The following is a 21507-nucleotide window of genomic DNA, read 5'->3' as shown; positions in this document are numbered from 1 at the left end:
CACTCAGAGCCCTCAATACACTTTCCACAAATCCATCTGCTACAACTTTGGCAGGGATACCTAGGACCAATACTGGTGGTGTTTGTATTGCAATCGCAACACATCTTGCTATCACACTCGCCAGACAAAACCCGCAAGTACCTAATTTGTCTATTTGATCTTAGTAGTGAATGATCAGGTATTCCCATTGAATGGTAACAACCCAACAAGAAGAGAACCCAGAATTTTCTTTTTACTTTTTTCTTGAGAAACAAACACACTGGCCTCGAAATTTGTCAATGATACGACCTCTCAGCTTTAAAGAAAGAAGAAGAATTACAACCCAAAAATGGAAAAAGAAAATCAACTTACTTTATTAATATCATGGTTCATAGCAACAACAGCTTTCATGGTCTGAAGATTAGTGCGTACTCTGGTATTCATCTTTTTTTCTTTCTGGAAAAAAATGAGATAAACAAACTATGATGCAAATTTAATGCATCCTGAAAAGATGAATAGAGGGATGTCAACTAGAGAGAGAGATAGAGAGAGATTATATTTCATATATGGTTAAGAGAGCGGGAAAGTTGAAGTGGGTAAGACTCAGAAAAAGAAATGGCTGCATTTGTTGTATTCAGGGCTCTGAGTGGGATGGCATCAAGATCAGTGATAAGGTTGATCTCAGACATGGTTTTGTGAAAATACACATTCCAAAGAAAGCATGAGGAAGAAGGTTTTGTGAAAATACAGTTCTATCTATATATTTAATGGACAGAACTAATACTTTCGGACTATACCACATGAGTTTAAATCCGTATTTTTTTACCACATGGACTATGTTCCGAATACCTTAGAACCACTGGACCATTTGTGCGATTTGGCCCTCTATTATTAAACTGGACTTAGAAGCTTAATTAATATAAAAAAAGAAAATTTAAAAGAAAATCAAAGACCTCCTTCCCAGATGATTCCCAGCCCCCTCCTTAGCCTTCATAGCTTCACCCTTCCTATGATGTTGCCACCGAGTTTCTTCACCTCGGGCTTCGAATCCACTCTCCGGCCAACCTCTTCAGCCACAAGCTCATTGGCGGTCGTTTCTTCTCCGCCGGATCCACTAATGGCAAGGTGAATGAGACCACAGAGTACCGCTCCCCCACGGAGTACTTCTCCTGGTGTCTACTCTCCTGTACACCAAGGGATTCGCAGCCGGCATGGCTCTCAAGGCCCGCTAGCCAAGTAAAATCTTTACAATTTTGGGTAACTCCATTGTATGAAATTGTATAGATTTAAAAATAATATATGAGGTTACAATTGCACCACGTAACAAGGTAAGCTATCACTCGCAACTGCCCGGGGGGCTCTTAGAGCACTTCCATCGGAGGCACATTAGGCCGACGCCCAGTCAAAAAACCAGGCTAGGACTCAGTCAATCCACTCCAGCCCACAAACTTGCCTGGCACCCAGCCTCAGCTTGTCTCCAAGCCAGCCCAAACTTGACTGACCAAAGAACCGGTCCCTTTTTTGTTTTGCGCCTAGCATGTGGCGTTCATGCGACCATGGGTGTGAGTACCCGACAGACGTTCAGAGGCAGGGCCCGCGACACAGGCGCACTCACATCTCACCGCGGGTAGGCGACGTGGCCCACTGTCTGCTGTTGAATTTCCAACGGCTAGTTTTTCTAGATCGTTGGATTTCCAACGGAAAAAAAAATTTGAATTTCATTTTTGATCTGGACCGTCCGATCACAGATCAACGGTCCACGTTTTTCTCCCAAAAAATAAAAATAAAAAGGCCCAACGGTCCAAATTAATTAACTACACTAAAATTTATTAAAAAATTTTTATTTTTTATTTTTTATTTCTATAAATACCTAACCCTCATCTTCCACCTTACACCACATTTCAATATTTTCTACACTTTCTACATTTCAATATTTTCTACACTTTGAGAGAAAAAAATGATTTCGTGGAAGCTCATTGAAGATGTTACGTTGTGTGAATGTTGGGTTCACACTACTCATGACCCGATTACGGGAATTGAGATGGATAAGCGAGAAATGTGGCGTAAAATTACGAAAGTGTTTTGCGATGTACATGGAAAAGACGCCAGAAGTAGTCAAGGTCTTCAAGGTCGTTGGAAAAAACTCAACGCTTCCTCTACTTATTGGAAAAAACTCAAAGCAAAACCGCATCAGAGACTCCAGAACAATTATTTTTCCCATCCTCGCGATCTCATCCACTTGATCTGCAGATGCTCCATATGCAATCATTCGCAAGGCAGCCGTAATTTTTTGCTCAGGAAGATGACCTAGAACACGAAAAGCATCCTCTTTTTGCACAAAGTATGGATCATGGTTGCAAATAGCACTCATGATTTTGTCAAACAAACTTTGTTGCATTCTAAAACAACGTCTAAAAACGTGATCAGGGAATACGTTGTTGTGAATAAAATAATCTTCCAAGAGATCTTTACCTCTTCCTTCCCTTTGTCTATCAAAGTTTGCGGCACATCTGGGTTTGGCTATCTAACCCACAGCTTCCATGACACGGCAGGAATGTGAGGCCCTCTGCCTTCTATGGTCATCATCTTCATCCTCCTCCTTTGCGAAAACCTCATCTCCACCTCCACCTTCGTCGAGATTGATCAATTCTTCCTGTTATGCCAACACTCTTTTATGTTGCTCCTCAAATTGTTTATGCACTCTACTTGAAGAAGACATTGTAAAAAAAACTCAAGATTTTCAAACGATGAAGAAGGATTCTGAGCTAAAAAGAAGGATTGAGTTTGGTGTGAGGATGGATGTAGAGTAGGGTTTATATGGACAAAAAAAAAACGATGAGGTTCTGGACAATGCCACATGGCACAACGTGATTGGTTGAAAATCTTATCGAAATCTTGACTAAATTATTGCAAACAGGAAGTGACATGTGACGCGTCGGGATTGGTTGAAAATCTTATCGGAAATCTATTCACAAAATAGTATATTCGGATAATGACATGTGGCGTAATAAGATTGGTTGAAAATCTTATATCATAATCTTGGCTAAATTATTGTAAATAGATAGTGACACGTGGCACGTCGGGATTGGTTGCAAATCTTAGCGGAAATCTATTCACAAAATAGTACGTTCGGATAATAACATGTGGCGTGACGAAATTGGTTAAAAATCTTATCCAAAAATTAAACTATTTTATTTATTTATTCTTTTATAAAAAAATTAAAATATTTTAAATGGGCTGGGTGCTAGCGCATTTTTAGAATTTGTGCCAGCTCATTTTTTTAGGGGTGGAGATGCCCTTGGCCTATTACTGTTCATTGGGGTCTATCACTGTTCACTGACTGAATAAATGCAATGGGTGCTGGCACATTTGTATTAGGGGTGGAACTGCTCTTATTAATATCTCCGTGAACTCTTCCCATTCCGCCATCTCCTTTTCAATATTAGCCAATAGCTATTGTTAGCTCGGCAACAATAGTTAATGCGGCAGTCCTATTGGTTAGTATCCACCGCCTCAAAATTTCTCCTGTCCACTTCCCAGTCTAGTACCCACCCATGCTACATCCAAACTTGAGCGTGTTAAGTGTAATTTACCCTTAATTATATTAACAAAGGAAGAAAAATAATGGTATTTTAGTACAAGTACACGTGGTATATGAAGAAAAGTGTGAAGGTTGAAATGAAAAAGTTGCTACCATTTCTCTCTAACTTTTAATTATATATTTCTAATTAAGGTATTTATGGGAAAAAAATGTGTGTACCTTGATAATTCATTTCCTAGTTTGATGTATAAGTGAAGTTCATGTGTCAAAAAATAGTAAAGAAGATAAGTATAGAAGGGCAAGAGAGGAAGGTAGATAGGTAGCATCAATCTTTCTTTTCTTGCATAAAGAAACCTAGCAAAGGTTGGGCAGCCAAATTCTTTTAGGCGAATTACAAATTGAAAGATCTTATCCAATTGTGTTGGTGGTCAACACAAAGGCCACAGATTTACCAAAAAAAAAAAAAGCCACAAGGAGGTCTAAGGATCCTTGCATAAGTTATATTTGTAATAGGCGTAATACGGTTGGTATTACTTTTTAAATATGGTCCATCTTAAATATGGGATTCAATTATTCATTATTCTTTTACGTGTCTACATATGATTAGTGAGTATCACCACTAAGCATTGCCACGTTGTACTAGTGGACTCTAAGTTTGCTAATGGATTCTAACAATTGGATTTAATTAGTTCGATTTCCCTTGATGTATATCCTTCTTTGTCATATTTATAATACAAGAAGATACAAGACTAATTAACTTGAAACACAAAATAATGATATCCTAATTGAACAAATAATTCTAAATCCACAAAAACCTTGAAACCAAAATATCGTTTTTCCTTCTAAAGACTACCTAATTAGGACTTAGGAGATCCAATGTAATTCATAATTTACTCAATTTCATAACAATTCCCTTCTTCAACTCCTACTCCAACACTTTGGGAATTACACTACAACATTCTACAGAATTCAATGACGAGTATATAAATTCTCACAGAACGGAAATTAAATTTATTTCATTTGTAGTATCAAAGAGAAAACAAACAATTCAAACAAATATATTAAAACATGGTTTCAACGAAATACCAGTACAAAGACTGGCTCATTCGTATTTTGTTGGCCAATGGCGATGCCTTATTGTTGAATTTAGTAAAGAGAACAACTAGTCCAAATTGAAGGCCTAAAGAGGCACGGGTTCGACAAAGAGTGAAACCACAATATCCTTGAGAAAGATTCCAGCATGAGTAAAGCCATCGTCATGCTTGTATAAAACTTCAATCACTCGTGCAAGATTGACAATTCGTAGTATTAGCTGCATAGGGAAAATGGTAGGGCGGTGACACGTTTCGTTTACGTCCTTCCATGCATTATTCACTTGCTTGCTTAGTTCGATTATTGCTTGTTCCTCTGTGGCATCATGTTCCTTCATGTAGCATTCCACTGATGAGGCAACATGCCCTCTCTTCTGCTCAAACTTCAAAATGAAAAAAAAAAAATCGAGGTTATAGTAGTAGTAGTAGAACAAATCTAGCTAATAAAGAATCAATAAAAAACTATATATGCAAAGAAAAAAGAGAAAATTAGAGAATTAATTGATTCTGAACTTTAGTCGAATTGGAGTTTTCGCCACTAAACTAAAAATCTTTGAATATTGATCCTTGAACTTGCCACAGTGTGGAGTATTGATCTTTTCGAGGATGGAAGTTCTAACAGAGTAACCCAAAAGAATCATTATTCCACACAATGACAAGTTCATAGACCAATACTCAGAAATTTTTTGTTCAAGGATCGATACTCTAATTTTCTCAAGGAAAAGAATGGTAATACTACGTAGTAATGAATTTATATAATTAAATACATACCTTGTGAGACTTTATATCATCCACGAGTCTACCAATTAATGATGTTGCCTTTACAATCTTAGGGTCACTAAACACCCAATCCAAGGAGTCTTTTGTAACAACACTTCCCATTCCAACAAAGGCTATGGTTGCTAGCAAGAAGTAGGATGTATTAAGTGCGTCTGACAAATATTCATCCATGGTTGGTGTGTAGTTATCGTAGAACCATTTTGCTTCCTTGAAGTAAGATTTAACTTGGATTTTCATCTGAGAGACGACCAAGCGATGTACATATACGTAATAAAGCTTCAATTGATCTTTTTTCTATAATTAATTACTCATGACGATCGAAAATGAAATATGATACAAATTACTACATAACAGTAATTAGTATGATGGAAAAGACATTTGTCTGTGAGACTTACTGCTTCTCTCGCATAGTTGATGCGATATGAGTTTCCCTCGTTTCCAAGCTTTTCCTCAATTTCAGCGTAGAGATCCAACAATGCTTGATAACAGACTTTCATGTACTCTGGCAAATGAACCATGGCAGAGACGTCCCACCTGATGATCGACGACGAAACATTTAAAATAAGCGAGTTAAACAATCCAAGAACGCTCTTATCCAAAAGTACTAGCTGAAGTTCGAATTTTTAGACGTCTTGCTTCTGTTAGAATCGCGTACTGTCGACGTTCAATGAAAGAAAGAAAAAAAAATCTAGCTAATAAACTGCTGTAAATTGTGAGATGAACAAATTAAACGATTATTATTAGTTTATTTTCAAACCTTTCAACAGCTTCAGTAAACAGCTCTAGTTCTTCAAATGTGCCGTACACGTCATAAATATCATCAATAACAACTAACACAGCAGTTACTTTGCCAAATGTCATCCTAGCAAACGAGTATTCAGGTTCGTAGTAGCACCCTAAAGCCCAAAGGTAGCTCTCAACTACTCTGTCCCTTGCAAACGGTAACTTGTTTACAAAGTCCAACTCCTTCCACCATCTGCATTAATTAATTTAAGTACAATTTGATTAATGCATTAGTTAACTAGTTTTGCATGAAGTTGATGGTATTAATTGCCAGTAATACACACACACACACACACACACACACACACATATATGTATAATAACCTTGTAATTTCACTTAGTTCCTTCTGATGGACTTTCTGCAAGAGGTTGAAATCCAACTTTGCAAAAGTCAGGAGAGTCTCATTATGTGAATTCTTTTCGCAGTCGATGGACAAGTAACGCCTTGCTTCTAGCCTTGGGTTGCCCTTCCAGAATGGCTGGTACAATGCATGCTTTACTTGTTGCAAAAGTGGCCCGGGGCTTAAACGATGAGCTGCTGACTCGAGATGAGTGGTGGTGAAGCTTAATGCCTCTTCTAGTATATCTTCTCCGTGTACCCTCAGATGCGTAGCTTCGTACAAGCTTAGTAGTCCGACAATATCATTCGTGAGTGATCCCTTAAATTTCGCATCATTGACGTCCTTGAACTTGTTGAACATATCTGCTTCAAAAAAAAAAAAATTAATGCTTGCATTACGTGCTTAATTAGAGGAAAAAAATTTAATCCATATATAGCTATAGAACAATCCATGAGCACCGAGAGGGGGAACTTACCACATGAAATATTATAACCTTGTTGTCTAAACAATCGAAAATAGAGAGCAGCAGCATGAAGATCCTCATCATCATCACTTCCTTGGTGATAACAGTGATAAGAGTTGTGAATTTGCAGCAAAACTTGATCAATCTCATTTTCAAAATGGCGGGAGACGCCTAAACGCTGAATGGCATCAATCAATTCCAATTTTTTCAAAGGTTTACTAGGTATTGGAGACATTATCATCCTCTTCACTCTTTCCTTCAGTTCTTGAATACGTTGCTCTTCTTCTATATTTGTTTCCTGAACAGACAAATTGAAACGGCATTAGAAAGAATGAAAAAAATAATAAATATATAATGACAAACTATTAGTCTAAATGAATTTCGCACAATAGAAGCATATGATAAGAAATAATCGCCCCAAATGGTGGGAGAGAAATTTGCTGAACGTCGATTAACATCATTAGTTGTCGTTTTTGGGGTTTGATGTCCTTGAGGTGCAGACATTTTATTTTTCAAGGGCTGATGGGAGTTGGAGGGTGTGGTTATTTGCTATTTATACTGGTTGGGCACCAGTCTGGCGCCCACCCATGCTACGCCCAAACTTGAAGTTGCTACTTGTAATTTATCTTAATTATATTAATAGAAGACTAGATTTTAGTGCTTAAATAAGATGAAGTTTAGAAAAATGTCTTATACAAGATTAAAAATTGATTTTAGTCCCCAAACTCTATTTAATGCCAGCATATTAAATATCTCTCTTTTTTATTTAAAATTTTATGGTGTTCATAAATTAAATTTTATGAAAATATTATAAATTTTAATTCTCATTATGGTAAGTATCTTATATAAGAAAATATTTTTGTAAAGATTTTTCGGTACACATTCTTTTGCATATTTTCTTATGTGACACTAATTCATTACAATATATTTAGGTATATGAACATTTCAGTACACTAGGTTAGCATAATATGTTTAGGTACGTACATTTTGGTACACTAGTTTATTATAATATATTTAGGAATCGACATTTCAGTACACTGGTTTAGTATCTTATATTTAGGTACAGAATTTTTCGATACACTTATGTTTTTGCATATTTTCTTATGTGTCACTAATTCACTATAATATATTTAAGTACAGACATTTCGGTATACTAATTTAGTAAAATATATTATGATATGACATTTAGGTGCACCAATTAGAGAAAGTAAAATAAATATAATGAATTAAAATGTGTATAATAATAAATAATTTTAATTTTAATGTAATGACATTAAATAAGATATCTATTAAATATTAAAACAAAAATATAATACAAATTTGAATTAAGTACACATTAGAGGACTAAAATCAATATCTAATCTAACACCAAGTTTTTATTAGATTTTTAATTTTCTTCAATGATTAAAGTTCAAAAACCCCTTATATTAACAAAGTACGAAAATAATGAAATTTTAACACCAATAGACGTGGCATTTTTCTCTAACTTTTAGTTGTACTAGCATTCAGGCACGCTCATGTATTTTTTGAATGACGGCGTGCTACACGTGACTTACACATTTTAAATATATTTATATACGTAAATTGACAAAAGGAAAGTCAAATATTTGAAGTAAATGAATAACCTTAGATCATGCTAGAAGAAATCCTTCATAAACCAATTAAAGCAGTTGAATTCACATAATAAAATCAGTTTCTATAAAATTTACATTAAGAATAGAAAAATAATATTTAATAAACAGCTGATTGAGTCATATTATTGTTAGCCCATTGTAAAGCTAGTTCACCCCCTCCCCCTTAGTGTAGATAATATCGTTTGTTGAAGAAAAAAAAACAATCATTAATTCGACAACTAATTTAATCACATTATTATCCGCCTGCAAAAGGTCTTTTTTATAACCGACTTTACACGTTTCTTAAGATATTTTGACGTATTTAAAAATAGTGAAAATAATATTTAATGAACAGCTGATTAAATCACATTATTGCTAATTTATTGTGAGGTATTAATTAAAAAAAATAGAAAAAAAATAATTATAAAAAACACGGTTAAAATGACGAAAATATCTCCACCACATTTGATGCATTATTTTGGGTTGCTTTTGAAGTTTTTTGTTAGAGGGGCATTTTTGTCTAATTATTTTTGGTGAAGCTTTTGACACCAAAAACACTATTCATTAAGCTTGTTGACTTTATATGTTCTAGCTTCATGCATGCGTGTATCTAGTTCTTGCCTGGAGATTGCTCTACCTCGATTCTGTATGACCAAATTTTGAAGAATAGCATCATCTTTGCCATGACAATATGGAGATTATCTTACCCTTAATGACAACAGAAGTTTTATGCCGCCATTAACTTTATATAATAATTATTCAAAGGGTGATTTGTTTATGTCACAAAATACTTTTAGCACTAGAATTGAATCAATCAACATTTGTGCTCTTCACAAGTGTCAATAAAAGAGAAATACTCAAAAGGGTAGTGACCTTAATTGGAGAGGAAAGTTGGTTTTATTGGCCTTAGTTGAAGAAATAATTAAATTTATTGACGTATTCCAAAGAATAAAATAACACGTAAACAAAAATATAAAATTATTTATTGATCTAAACTAAATTAAGATATCTATTTATTGCAAATGGGCCGTTATCAAATATATATAGAATTACTAGTCCATTATTATTGCATGATGATTGCCATTCCACCAAACATGTGTACACTATCTCGGTTACATCTATGAAGGAAATAATTCTTTAGTTTCTGCATTAAAACAATAACATCACCAATATATTGATTAAAATAAATCATAAGAAATTCAAAATTTGCTATCTCATAGTGTGTGTATATATAGGATGTCTAGGTGTGTTTGTGGGTGTTGGTTGGGTGGAGGGGGAGGGGGTTTCTTAATTTCAATGTTGTAATTCCTAACAGATTCGCAAAAACAAACTTGAGTAGGTCAACGTCGACTCATAAAACAGGAATCATTATTAACACCAAATTAAGATATCTAATTATTGCAAATGGGCCGTTAAGCTTATAGGAAAATTACTAGAAATATTGCATGCGCGTTGCTGCAGGATTAGAAATCGTATGAAAAAATATTTCAAAGCTTATAATAAATTGTTACAGAATGTTAATGTTATCAACACTGAAAGACGTTTGAACTTATTGAAAGAATTTTTACATGAAGAGCATAAATTGGATGAATGAAGCTCTTGAAATTCTTTGAACCACTCTGAATAACATTACCTGTGAATTATTGATTGTGGAACAAAAATTAGTAAAAGAGTATAATAGATGAAACTTTCATATGTATAATTCAAACTTCTAAACATTTATCCGTACTTTACAAATGGTTAGAAACTGCCAAGATAACAATTGGTATCACATAATTGGTATGCTATTAAACATAATGAATTCCATGAAGCAAAAAAATGATATGCAATTTTAACTTACAATGCTAAAGAAGCTCTATAAGAGTAGCTGGGTCCTCTCTGTTTTATCCATCAAAGGCATTGCAACTGTAGATCCTGGAAATTATAAAAATCCATCCAGTCAAGAGACAAAATTCAGTAGTTATGGGTGAAGTGAAAATGGAACCACAAATGTAAGATATACTTGACAAATTTGCAGATTCATTACAATTTCAATTGAATTTCCAACTTGATTTTCTTGCTTAAAAATCTTAATCTACAAAACCAAATTAGTTTTATCAAACAACATTAAAAAATAAAATCTAGTAAAGGAAAATATCAATTGAATAACCTGAATAAGTGGAAGCATTCATACCTCAATTTAATTTCCAGCTCAATTTTGTTGCTTAAAAATTATGGTTTGCAAAACCAAATCAGTTGTATCAACAATAAAGTATCAATTTATGAAAGCAAAGACATCACATAAAAAGAACATTAAAACTGGAAACCAAGTTGTGATACTTCACCATTTGACATAGAAATTTTATCTTGCCAAACATAATTTTGTCACAATTTGTCATTCGTATTTTTTTATACAAATTATTATACCATTATAAACTCAAAAAAATACATACTGAAATCATTTTTTGTATCTATACACTGATAATTTGAGATTCAATACGGAAAACAAATCTATAATTCAGGTTCTAAAATACATTATAAACTCAATTAATGCAAACAAAGAAAGAGCATCACACCAAACAATTTCATCAACCCCAGAAATCCGATTGCCTCATCACTTCACAAAACAATATTTTTGAAAACAGATTGAATGCAAGCACCACTAAACTCTAAAGGCCACTGCACACAGAACCCTAAAAAACCACTATTTCCTCAAAACGAAAAGAGAACCGCGTTATCTAGTTACACCTAGGATCCAAACACACAAACAAAACCTTCTAAATTAAAAATGATCTCCTTTTTCGTGTATTTATACTGTTCAAATCATCCCCCTTTTTGACCTTTTTGAATAACATGTAAAGCTATGGTCCCCAAGCTATGAAATGAACCTAGCACACCTTCTACCACACTGACGAAGATACCGCACCGACTACTCTTCTAGGCATATGCATTTCTCACTAATCTTTGGGCTTTTAACCGAAAAACAATAATAATAATTTGTTCACCCACACTAAAAACCGAAACAGGCAAAGTAAACTGAAAAAGTAATCATGTCCATCCATATCTATTCTTGACAAAATTTTGGCCTTTTAATTAAAACACAAAAATAAAATAAAAAAATAATTGTTCATCTAAGCAAAAACGGAAACATCCAAGGCAAAACCCAAAAATTAATCATGACCATTCCTCTCTTTTTAAATTTTCAGGGGAAAATTAAACCACAAACAATCAAAAAACCCAAATAAAAAATAAATGTAACAGCAAAGAGATAAAGTATATACCTGACCCAAAAATGGCTTGTAAGCTACAGAATAAAACCCTAAAAGACACCAAAATCTAAAAAAAGAAAGATATATATATATATATATATATATATATATAATTCCCACATATTCGACTTTCACACTATAGAAAACACAACTTCACAATATTAAAAAATAAATAAATAAAATTTGTTGCAGAAAATGCTAAAAGGAAAAAACTGAAATTATTTACCTTGACCATAAACGACTTCGAAGCTGCACATAGAAGCCCCAAAAGACGAAGAGCAAAGTGCCCTGAAACAAAAAAAAGAAGCAAATCTTACAACCAAACGACAGATATGGATATAAACAAAACACCCAAAATTACAAAAACTAAATTCCAAAAAACATAGAGCAACGTGTTCTGAAACGAAAAACACAAACAAATCATACACCCAGACATCGGATCTAACGATATAAAGAAAATACCTAGAATTAGAATAAAAAAAAAATCATACAAAAAATTAATACAAGAAATCCCACAAAAAATTCATACAAAAAAAAAAAAAATTAAAACAGCAATACTATAAAGGTTAAAAAAACTCACCACCAAACAAAGGTGAACCTTGGAGGTAACAAATCCACCCTGATAAAATCGAAAAACCAACAAAATCAGTACTGACCCAGGGATTTTAAACGTAAGATGCAATAACTATTTATTTTTCCAAAGGTTTTAAACACAAGAAATTTGCACAGATGATTTGGCTGAGAAAAATGAGAAAGATGAGAAGATCGGAAACCAAAGGTTGAGAAAAGGAAGTTAAAGGAGATTTTGGAAACTGAAGGAGATTTGGGAAAGGAGGTCATTTTCTTGCAGCAGAGAGGGAAAAAAGACCCGGCAAGGAAGGAATGGGAAGGCAGCTTAGGGAGTTCACTGCTGGTGAACAGTCGCCTCTCTCACATGATGAATAGTGGAGACCAACTGTGTACAAAATGGAAAAAAACAAACTGCAAAGACTAACATGAGGGGCATTTCAAGCAGTTCACTGTACCAAGCATGTAAGACAACATGAAACAAAGAAGACACCAAGGGGCATTTAAGCCATTACACTGCTCGTGAACAGTACTTTTCCACCAGGTTTTAGTATATAGATAATATACAACAACATGCAAACCAATCATGTGGAGTCTAGAGTTAATGGCCTAATCAACCTTTGGTTGTTGGGCTTTCCTATTTCAGTTCCATTCATTACTTATTGCGCAGATTAATATTAAAGGACCATATATTTGTTTTAAAATGTTCGGCTACTTCTCATATTATTAATAATTAATTTCATAGTGAAATATCAACTTCTTTTATGGTATCATAGTCATGTTGTCAACGTGTTGAGCCCAATGGCCAGCATGCTCTTGTGACATTCAATGTGTTGTCCACATTTTAATATTAGGTGACCATACATCTGAGGACATGCGTAAATTGATAAAAAGAAAGTCAAATATTTAAAGTAAATGAATAATCTTACATCATGCTAAAAAAAAAACCCTCATAAACAAATTAAAGCGGCTGAATTCACATAACACAATCGGTCTCTATAGAATTTACATTAAGAATAGAGAAAATAATATTTAATAAACAACTGATTGAATAACATTATTGTTAGACCATTGTGAGGCTAAACTCACCCCTCCTCTTTAGTGTAGATAGTATCATTTGTCAAAAAAAAAAAAAAAATCATTTGACAACTAACTTAATCACATTCTTATCCGCGTGTGAAATATTTTTTTTATAAATGACATTACACGCCTCTTAAGATGTTTTGAACGTGTTTAAAAATAGATAAAATAATATTTAATGAATAGCTGATTGAACTACATTATTGCTAACCTATTGTGAGGTACTAATTAAATAAAATTGTACAAAAAAATTAATAATTAAAAAAATATTATTAAAATGATGAAAATACCCCTGCCACATTTGATGCATTATTTTGGGCTTTTGAAGTTTTTTTTGAAGCTTGTGACACCAAAAAATAGTATTCACTTTAGTGTTGGCTTTATATATAGAAGACTAGCCTTCGTAAGCAAGTGCAGAAGGCGTTTTTTGAATCACTGCGTGCTACGCGCGACTTACACATTTTAAATGTATTTATACGCGTAAATTGGCAAAAAGAAAGTCAAATATTTGAAATAAATGGATAATCTTAAATCATGCTAGAAGAAACCCCTCATAAACCAATTAAAGCAGCTGAATCTACATAATAAAATCGGTCGATCTCTATAAAATTTACATTAAGAATAGAGAAAATAATATTTAAAAAAAAACTAATTGAATCACATTATTGCTAGCTCATTGTGAGACTAAGACCACCCCCTCCCCCTTAGTGTAGATAACATTGTTTGTTAAAAAAAAAAAAAAAAACAATCATTTGACAACTAATTTATTCATATTATTATCAGCGTGCGAAAGTCCTTTTTTATAACTTTCATTACACGTCTCTTAAGATGTTTTGAACGTGTTTAAAAATAGAGAAAATAATATTTAATGAACAACTGATTAAATCACATTATTGCTAGCCTATTGTGAGGTATTAATTAAAAAAAACTGTAAAAAAAAATTATAAAAAACATTGTTAAAATGACAAAAATACCCCTACCACATTTTATGCATTATTTTGGGTTGCTTTTGAAATTTTTTGTTTAAGTGGCATTTTTGTTCAATTATTTTTTGTGAAGCTCGTTCATTGAGCTTGTTGGCTTTATATATAAGAAGAAGAAGATAATGTAGGTCACATATTTATGCTTACTATATTTTGCATCACGGCGTGCTATGCGCGACTTATACATTTTCAATATATTTACATTCGTAACTTAACAAAAGGAAAGTCAAAATATTTGAAGTAAAGGAATAATCTTAGATCATCCTAGAAGAAATCTCTCATAAACCAATTAAAGTAGCTGAATCCACATAATAAAATCGGCCTCTATAGAATTTACATTAAGAATAGAGAAAATAATTTTTAATAAAGAACTGATTGAATCACATTATTGTTAGTCCATTATGAGGCTAAGCTCATCCCCTCCCCCTTAGTGTAGATTGTCACATCCCGGCCCGGGGCGGACCACTTCCCGGGCCCGCTCCACCACCGTAGCACGATATTGTCCGCTTTGGGCTTACCATTCCCTCACGGTTTTGTTTTTGGGAACTCACGAGCAACTTCCCAGTGGGTCACCCATCATGGGAGTGCTCTAGCCCTCTTCTCGCTTAACTTCGGAGTTCCTACGGAGCCCGAAGCCAGTGAGCTCCCAAAAGGCCTCGTGCTAAGTAGGGATGGGAATACACATATAAGGATCATTCCCCTGGGCGATGTGGGATGTCACAATCCACCCCCCTTAGGGGCCCGACGTCCTCGTCGGCACACACACGACCAGGGTTAGGCTCAGATACCAAATTGTCACATCCCGGCCCGGGGCGGACCACTTCCCGAGCCCGCTCCACCACCGTAGCACGATATTGTCCGCTTTGGGCTTACCATTCCCTCACGGTTTTGTTTTTGGGAACTCACGAGCAACTTCCCAGTGGGTCACCCATCATGGGAGTGCTCTAGCCCTCTTCTAACTTAACTTCGGAGTTCCTACGGAGCCCGAAGCCAGTGAGCTCCCAAAAGGCCTCGTGCTAAGTAGGGATGAGAATACACATATAAGGATCACTCCCCTGGGCGATGTGGGATGTCACAATAATGACCACTTTGCCCCCTAGCTAGTTCTTCCACGTGACGGCCAGCATGCCCTGATCTCGGTCGGGGTGTGTCATAGATAATATCGTTTGTTAAAAAAAAAAAACCAATCATTTGACAAGTAATTTAATCACATTATTATCTGCATACGAAAGACCTTTTTTTATAACCAGCATTATACGCCTCTTAAGATGTTTTGAACGTGTTTAAAAATAGATAAAATAATATTTAATAAAAAGCTGATTGAATCACATCCACATAATAAAAGCGGTCTCTATAAAATTTACATTAAGAATAGAGAAAATAATTTTTAATAAACAACTGATTAAATCACATTATTTCTAGCCCTTTAAGAGGCTAAGTGTCGCATCCCGGCCCGGGCCCCCACCACAACCCGAGCCCGCTCTACCACCGTAGCACGATATTGTTCACTTTGGGCCCCGACCACGCCCTCACGGTTTTGTTTCTGGGAACTCACACGAGAACTTCCCAGTGGGTCACCCATCATGGGAGTGCTCTCGCGCGCTACTCGCTTAACTTCGAAGTTCCCATAGAACTCGAAGCCAGTGAGCTCCCAAAATGTCTCGTGCTAGGTAGGGATGGGAATATACATTTAAGGATCACTCCCTGGGCGATGTGGGATGTTACAATCCACCCCCCTTAGGGGCTCGACGTCCTCGTCGGCACACACACGGCCAGGGTTAGGCTCTGATACCAAATTGTCGCATCCCGGCCCGGGCCCCCACCACAACCCGAGCCCGCTCCACCACCGTAGCACGATATTGTCCGCTTTGGGCCCCGACCACGCCCTCACGGTTTTGTTTCTGGGAACTCACACGAGAACTTCCCAGTGGGTCACCCATCATGGGAGTGCTCTCGCGCGCTACTCGCTTAACTTCGAAGTTCCCATGGAACTCGAAGCCAGTGAACTCCCAAAAAGCCTCGTGCTAGGTAGGGATGAGAATATACATTTAAGAATTACTCCCCTGGGCGATGTGGGATGTTACACTAAGCCCACTCCCTCCCCTTAGTATAGATAATATCGTTTTTTTTTAATTTAACAACTAATTTAATCATATTATTATTCATGTGCAAAAGACATTTTTTTTTTTTTTATCATAGGCATTACACGCGAATCACGGCTTGCTACGCGCGACTTACACGTTTTAAATGTATTTATATGCGTAAATTGACAAAAGGAAAGTTAAATATTTGAAGTAAATGAATAATCTTAGATCATTCTAGAAGAAACCAATTAAAGCAACTGAATCCACATAATAAAATCGGTCTCTATAGAATTTACATTAAGAACAGAGAAAATAATATTTAATAAACAATTAATTGAATCACATTATTGCTAGCCCATTGTAAGGAGGTGATGTTTTTTTTAATTAGTACCTTACAATAGATTAGCAATAATGTGATTCAATCAGCTATTCATTCAATTTTATTTTCTCTATTTTTAAACATGTTCAAAACATCTTAAGATGCGTGTAATGCAGGTTATAAAAAAGGTTTTTCACACGTGGATAATAATGTGATTAAATTAGTTGTCAAATGATTTTTTTTTATTTTAAAAACGATATTATCTACACTAAGGGAGATGGAGGTGGGCTTAGCCTCACAACATGCTAGCAATAATGTGATTCAATCAGTTGTTTATTAAATATTATTTTCTCTATTTTTAATGTAAATTCTATAGAGACCGATTTTATTAGATGGATTCAGCTGCTTTAATTGGTTCATGAGGGGTTTCTTCTAGCATGATCTAAAATGATTCATTTACTTCAAATATTTAACTTTCCCTTTGTCAATTTACGCATATAAATACATTTAAAATGTGTAAGTGGTACATAGCACCCCGTGATTCAAAAAATATATTTTGCACGGAGACTATCCAAAATCCATCTTCTTAGCAAATGCAAATCATATTTCTTAATTATGTATTGATAGACCCGCTAATCCAGGGAGGTTGCATGCTAATTAATTAGCTTTAGCAAGCTGACGATCTGAAAGGATAGTTAGTGCTGCCTCTGGCTCCGCGTGGGACTGATTATTGTAAATCCAGTTGCTAGATTTAGTTGCTTAATTATATAGCTAGTTGAGATTAAAGAATAGTGATTAATTAGCCTCAAAGCAAGTATTCAAAGAATGAAAGATGTGATAGGGTGAATAGGAATATTGTCAAACATAGCAGGTGCACATGCAGACGATGCACCAATTTCAAATTGTATATAAATACATTTAAAATGTGTAAGTCGTGCATAGCACACTGTGATTCTAAAAATGCATTATGCACGAAGACAATCCGAAATCCGTCTTCAGAGAATCTTAGAATATGGATGCTCCTGACGGAAACGATCCAAAATCCATCTTCAGAGAATCTTAGAATACGGATGCTCTTGACGGAGACGATCCAAAATCCATCTTCTTAGCAAATGCAAATCATATTTCTTAATTATATATTGATAGACCCACTAATCCAGGGAGGTTGCATGCTAATTAATCAGCTTTAGCAAGCTGACGATCTGAAAGGATAGTTAGTGCTGCCTCTGGCTCCGCGTGGGACTGATTATTGTAAATCCAGTTGCTAGATTTAGTTGCTTAATTATATAGTTAGTTGAGATTAAAGAATAGTGATTAATTAGCCTCAAAGCAAGTATTCAAAGAATGAAAGATGTTATAGGGTGAATAGGAATATGGTCAAACATAGCAGGTGCACACGCATACGATGCACCAATTTCAAATGGTATATAAATACATTTTAAATGTGTAAGTCGCGCATAACATATTGTGATTCAAAAAATGCATTATGCACAAAGACAATTCGAAATCTGTTTTCAGAGAATCATAGAATACGGATGCTCCTGACGGAGACGATCCAAAATCCATCTTCTTAGCAAATGCAAATCATATTTCTTAATTATATATTGATAGACCCGCTAATCCAGGGAGGTTGCATGCTAATTAATTAGCTTTAGCAAGCTGACGGTCTGAAAGGATAGTTAGTGCTTGTGCCTCTCGCTCCGCGTGGGACTGATTATTGTAAATCCAGTTGCTACATTTAGCTGCTTGATTATATAGTTAGTTGAGATTAAAGAATAGTGATTAATTAGCCTCAAAGCAAGTATTCAAAGAATGAAAGATGTGATTGGGTGAATAGGAATATGGTCAAACATAGGAGGTGCACATGCATACGATGCACCAATTTCAAATTGCATAAAAATAGAGAGAGAGAGAGAGAGAGAGAGAGAGAGAGAGATGATTAATATTAAAGTGCATCATGGGACTGCATGCATGGAATAAAGATTCTCTGCCAGCAGACTCAGAAATATGTGTTGTTTAAAAGAGAGAGATTCGAATTCTTGATTTGTAGTGAGGTGATCCAGTGACATGGGCTAATAAAGACCATAAAAATTTAAATAAGTGGTTTAGATTTCTCAATCGTTCACACCAAACATAGAGTTGTTGAAATTTCCCAACTAAAGTTGTTCAATTCCCGTTCGTAAAGTCAGAGGATCAATTAGCAGACATTTTAACTAAAACTACTGCGAGTCAAGCGTTCTACAACTCTCTCGTCAAGTTGTGCATGAACGACATTTATGCACCAACTTGAGGAGGAGTGTTTGAGAGTTGACCTTTGTAATTAGTTTAGTTACCTGTTTGGGTCCTTGTAATCAGGATGTAATTAGGATAGATATTATTTGATGTTTCTTTCCTTGTAAATCAATCTTGTACAATATATTTCCTTCCTTGGTGAGAAGAATAATATCACATAATTAAACCCCAATTTTTTTTGTAGAATTATCAGATAGACGGGCCAAATGTCCACTTCCAACAACATAGATATTATCCCTAACTTGGTAATTACCACATGAACAATCCATCAGGTGTGGAGTTTTATCACAAAAGGTCTCGGTGTTAGTTGGAGTGGGGTTAGGATATTTAAACTCTTATTTTCTTATTGATACGGTCGATTTGAGACATTTCAACATCCCCTCATATGAGACCCAATTAGTGGATCACACGTGAGAGATCCACTTTGATGGACACCTAATTTTACGGTTTATTATTTTTAAAATCAAATTACTTAAAATACACAGGATTAATTTAGATCAGAGCGGGCTAGGCTCCCCTTACTAGAGCGATAGTCCACACCATACGAATATACCCGAGGCAAAAATGCGGCCGTGGCACACAACGTGCACATGAGCGCAGCGAAATAGAACCCGGACGCGTCCCCTGTCAAAAAACCGGATTGGATAATCGGCGACAGGTCCGAACTTTGTAATTGGGGGGATTAGTTCTGGTTGGGGGTCTTCGGTCAACAAACAAAAAATAACGATCTGTTTTGTTTGACCATATTCCTATTCACCCAATCACATCTTTCACTCTTTGAATACTTGCTATGAGTCAGAACCACCTATTGTGGTCTATACGATCACGTGAAGGCTGTGCGATAATTCATAGGTCACTTATGAGTCGGAACCACCTATTGTGGTCAAAGTTTTTGTGGAATTAGAATTATTTGTTCAATTAGGATATCATTATTTTCTGTTTCAAGTTAATTAGTCTTGTATCTTGTTGTATTATAAATATGACAAAGAAGGATATACATCAAGGGAAATCGAACTAATTAAATCCAAATGTTGGGAGGGGTGAAACTATGAAGGCTAAGGAGGGGGCTGGGAATCATCGGGGAGGGAGGTGGCTATGGGGTTTTTTCTTTCTTCAATTTTTATTTTTTATATTAATTAAGCTTTTAAGTCTAACTGTATAATAATAGAAGATGCGTCAAATTTGAAGTGGAAGTACTATGCGCTAATGTGGTTTACCTAATAATTGCTTCTCCTTCACAATCACGCATGGGTAAACGCCATACCAATAGTACAACTAATTAATACGGCCAACTCTTATTTATATCAATTATTTTTTAATTTGGGGATGCTACGCCATGCTCCGCCCCACCCACTGTGCCACCCATTGAATCGCCCCCTCGAAAGTCAGAACTGTATAAAAATATCGAAGAACCACACACCTTCAACTCTCGCCAGCCCTCTACAATTGAGGAAACATTCTTTGAATTAATTAGAATAGGCTTTTTAGCCTAACTCCTCACTTTGATTTCTGAGATTTGAAATCAATAGACTTGGTTATTGAGTTTGTTCACAATCAATCATTTTGGTTAGGCTTTTTAGCCAAAATGGTCCCTAAGATCTGCATAACACATCACTTTGGTTCCTAAGATTGATTTCTATTATTTTGGTTATTCCGTTAAAAATCTGCATAACACATCACTTTGGTTCAAGACAAAATTAACAAGTGGCATAAGTATACCAATTAATCGTGGTATGACTATATGTTAGTAACATGTGCTAGTGCATAATTCTATGTTGCCATAAATAGTGCGTGTTTGTCCATGTGGGAGAATTAATATATGTTGTGGACTTCACACTCATTAAAATTTTTTAGGCAATAAGCTAAACAACAGGTTGATCATCACGAATTTGGTATGGAAATATCATCACAAATTTGGTATGGAAATACTTCTTGCTGGTTCAAAATTTCTTATTATTGAAGAGCTTGTAAATCATTCTGATTAGTATCTTGACTAGTTAGTATACTTGATTAACTTGATGACTTACTAAGGGAAAAAAAAAGAAAAAAAAGAAGTCATTCTGACTGGTAACTAGTCATTAAATATGTTGTGGCTTCATACTCATTAAATGTTAGCGAATGTTGTTGGTAAATATGTTGTGGGCTTCATACTTATTTCAGTTGTAGAGATAAAACTTTATGTTAGTTTGCTTTTGTTTTATCTATGGTTTAAATGTTATTGATGAACAAGTATAGTGAAACATGGAATTGACAAGAAACTTGACCGGTCAATACATTTGGTTGATCTGATGATTGAGAAGAAAAGCTAGAGGCAAATATATTCTTCAATACGGCGAAAACATC

General features: G+C 35.2%; 1 protein-coding gene and 1 long non-coding RNA gene across 2 annotated transcripts; both read right to left on the bottom strand.

Moving 5' to 3' along the window:
- Positions 1 to 4516: 4516 nt before the first annotated feature.
- LOC125468205 ((-)-germacrene D synthase-like) lies at positions 4517 to 7483 on the bottom strand. Its single transcript, XM_048585854.1, has 7 exons — positions 7366 to 7483; positions 6991 to 7276; positions 6499 to 6877; positions 6149 to 6367; positions 5787 to 5925; positions 5383 to 5628; positions 4517 to 4994 (listed from the first exon to the last, which is right to left on the bottom strand). Exons 1-7 carry the CDS (start codon positions 7480 to 7482, stop codon positions 4701 to 4703), a joined length of 1680 nt encoding a protein of 559 aa, XP_048441811.1. The 5' UTR covers position 7483; the 3' UTR covers positions 4517 to 4700.
- A 2580-nt stretch (positions 7484 to 10063) lies between these two features.
- LOC125478084 lies at positions 10064 to 12786 on the bottom strand. Its single transcript, XR_007258898.1, has 4 exons — positions 12420 to 12786; positions 12066 to 12127; positions 10432 to 10505; positions 10064 to 10224 (listed from the first exon to the last, which is right to left on the bottom strand). It is a non-coding gene; the product is annotated as an uncharacterized LOC125478084 (long non-coding RNA).
- Between the last annotated feature and the right edge of the window lie 8721 nt (positions 12787 to 21507).

Source organism: the organism of the source record quoted next, unplaced genomic scaffold, assembly GCF_019419815.1.
Source record: "Pyrus x bretschneideri cultivar Hongxiangsu unplaced genomic scaffold, Pyrus_bretschneideri_v1 Contig23, whole genome shotgun sequence".
Lineage (NCBI taxonomy): Eukaryota > Viridiplantae > Streptophyta > Magnoliopsida > Rosales > Rosaceae > Pyrus > Pyrus x bretschneideri.
Note: the sequence above shows the minus strand (reverse complement) of the source record. Positions and strands in the feature narration are given on the sequence as shown.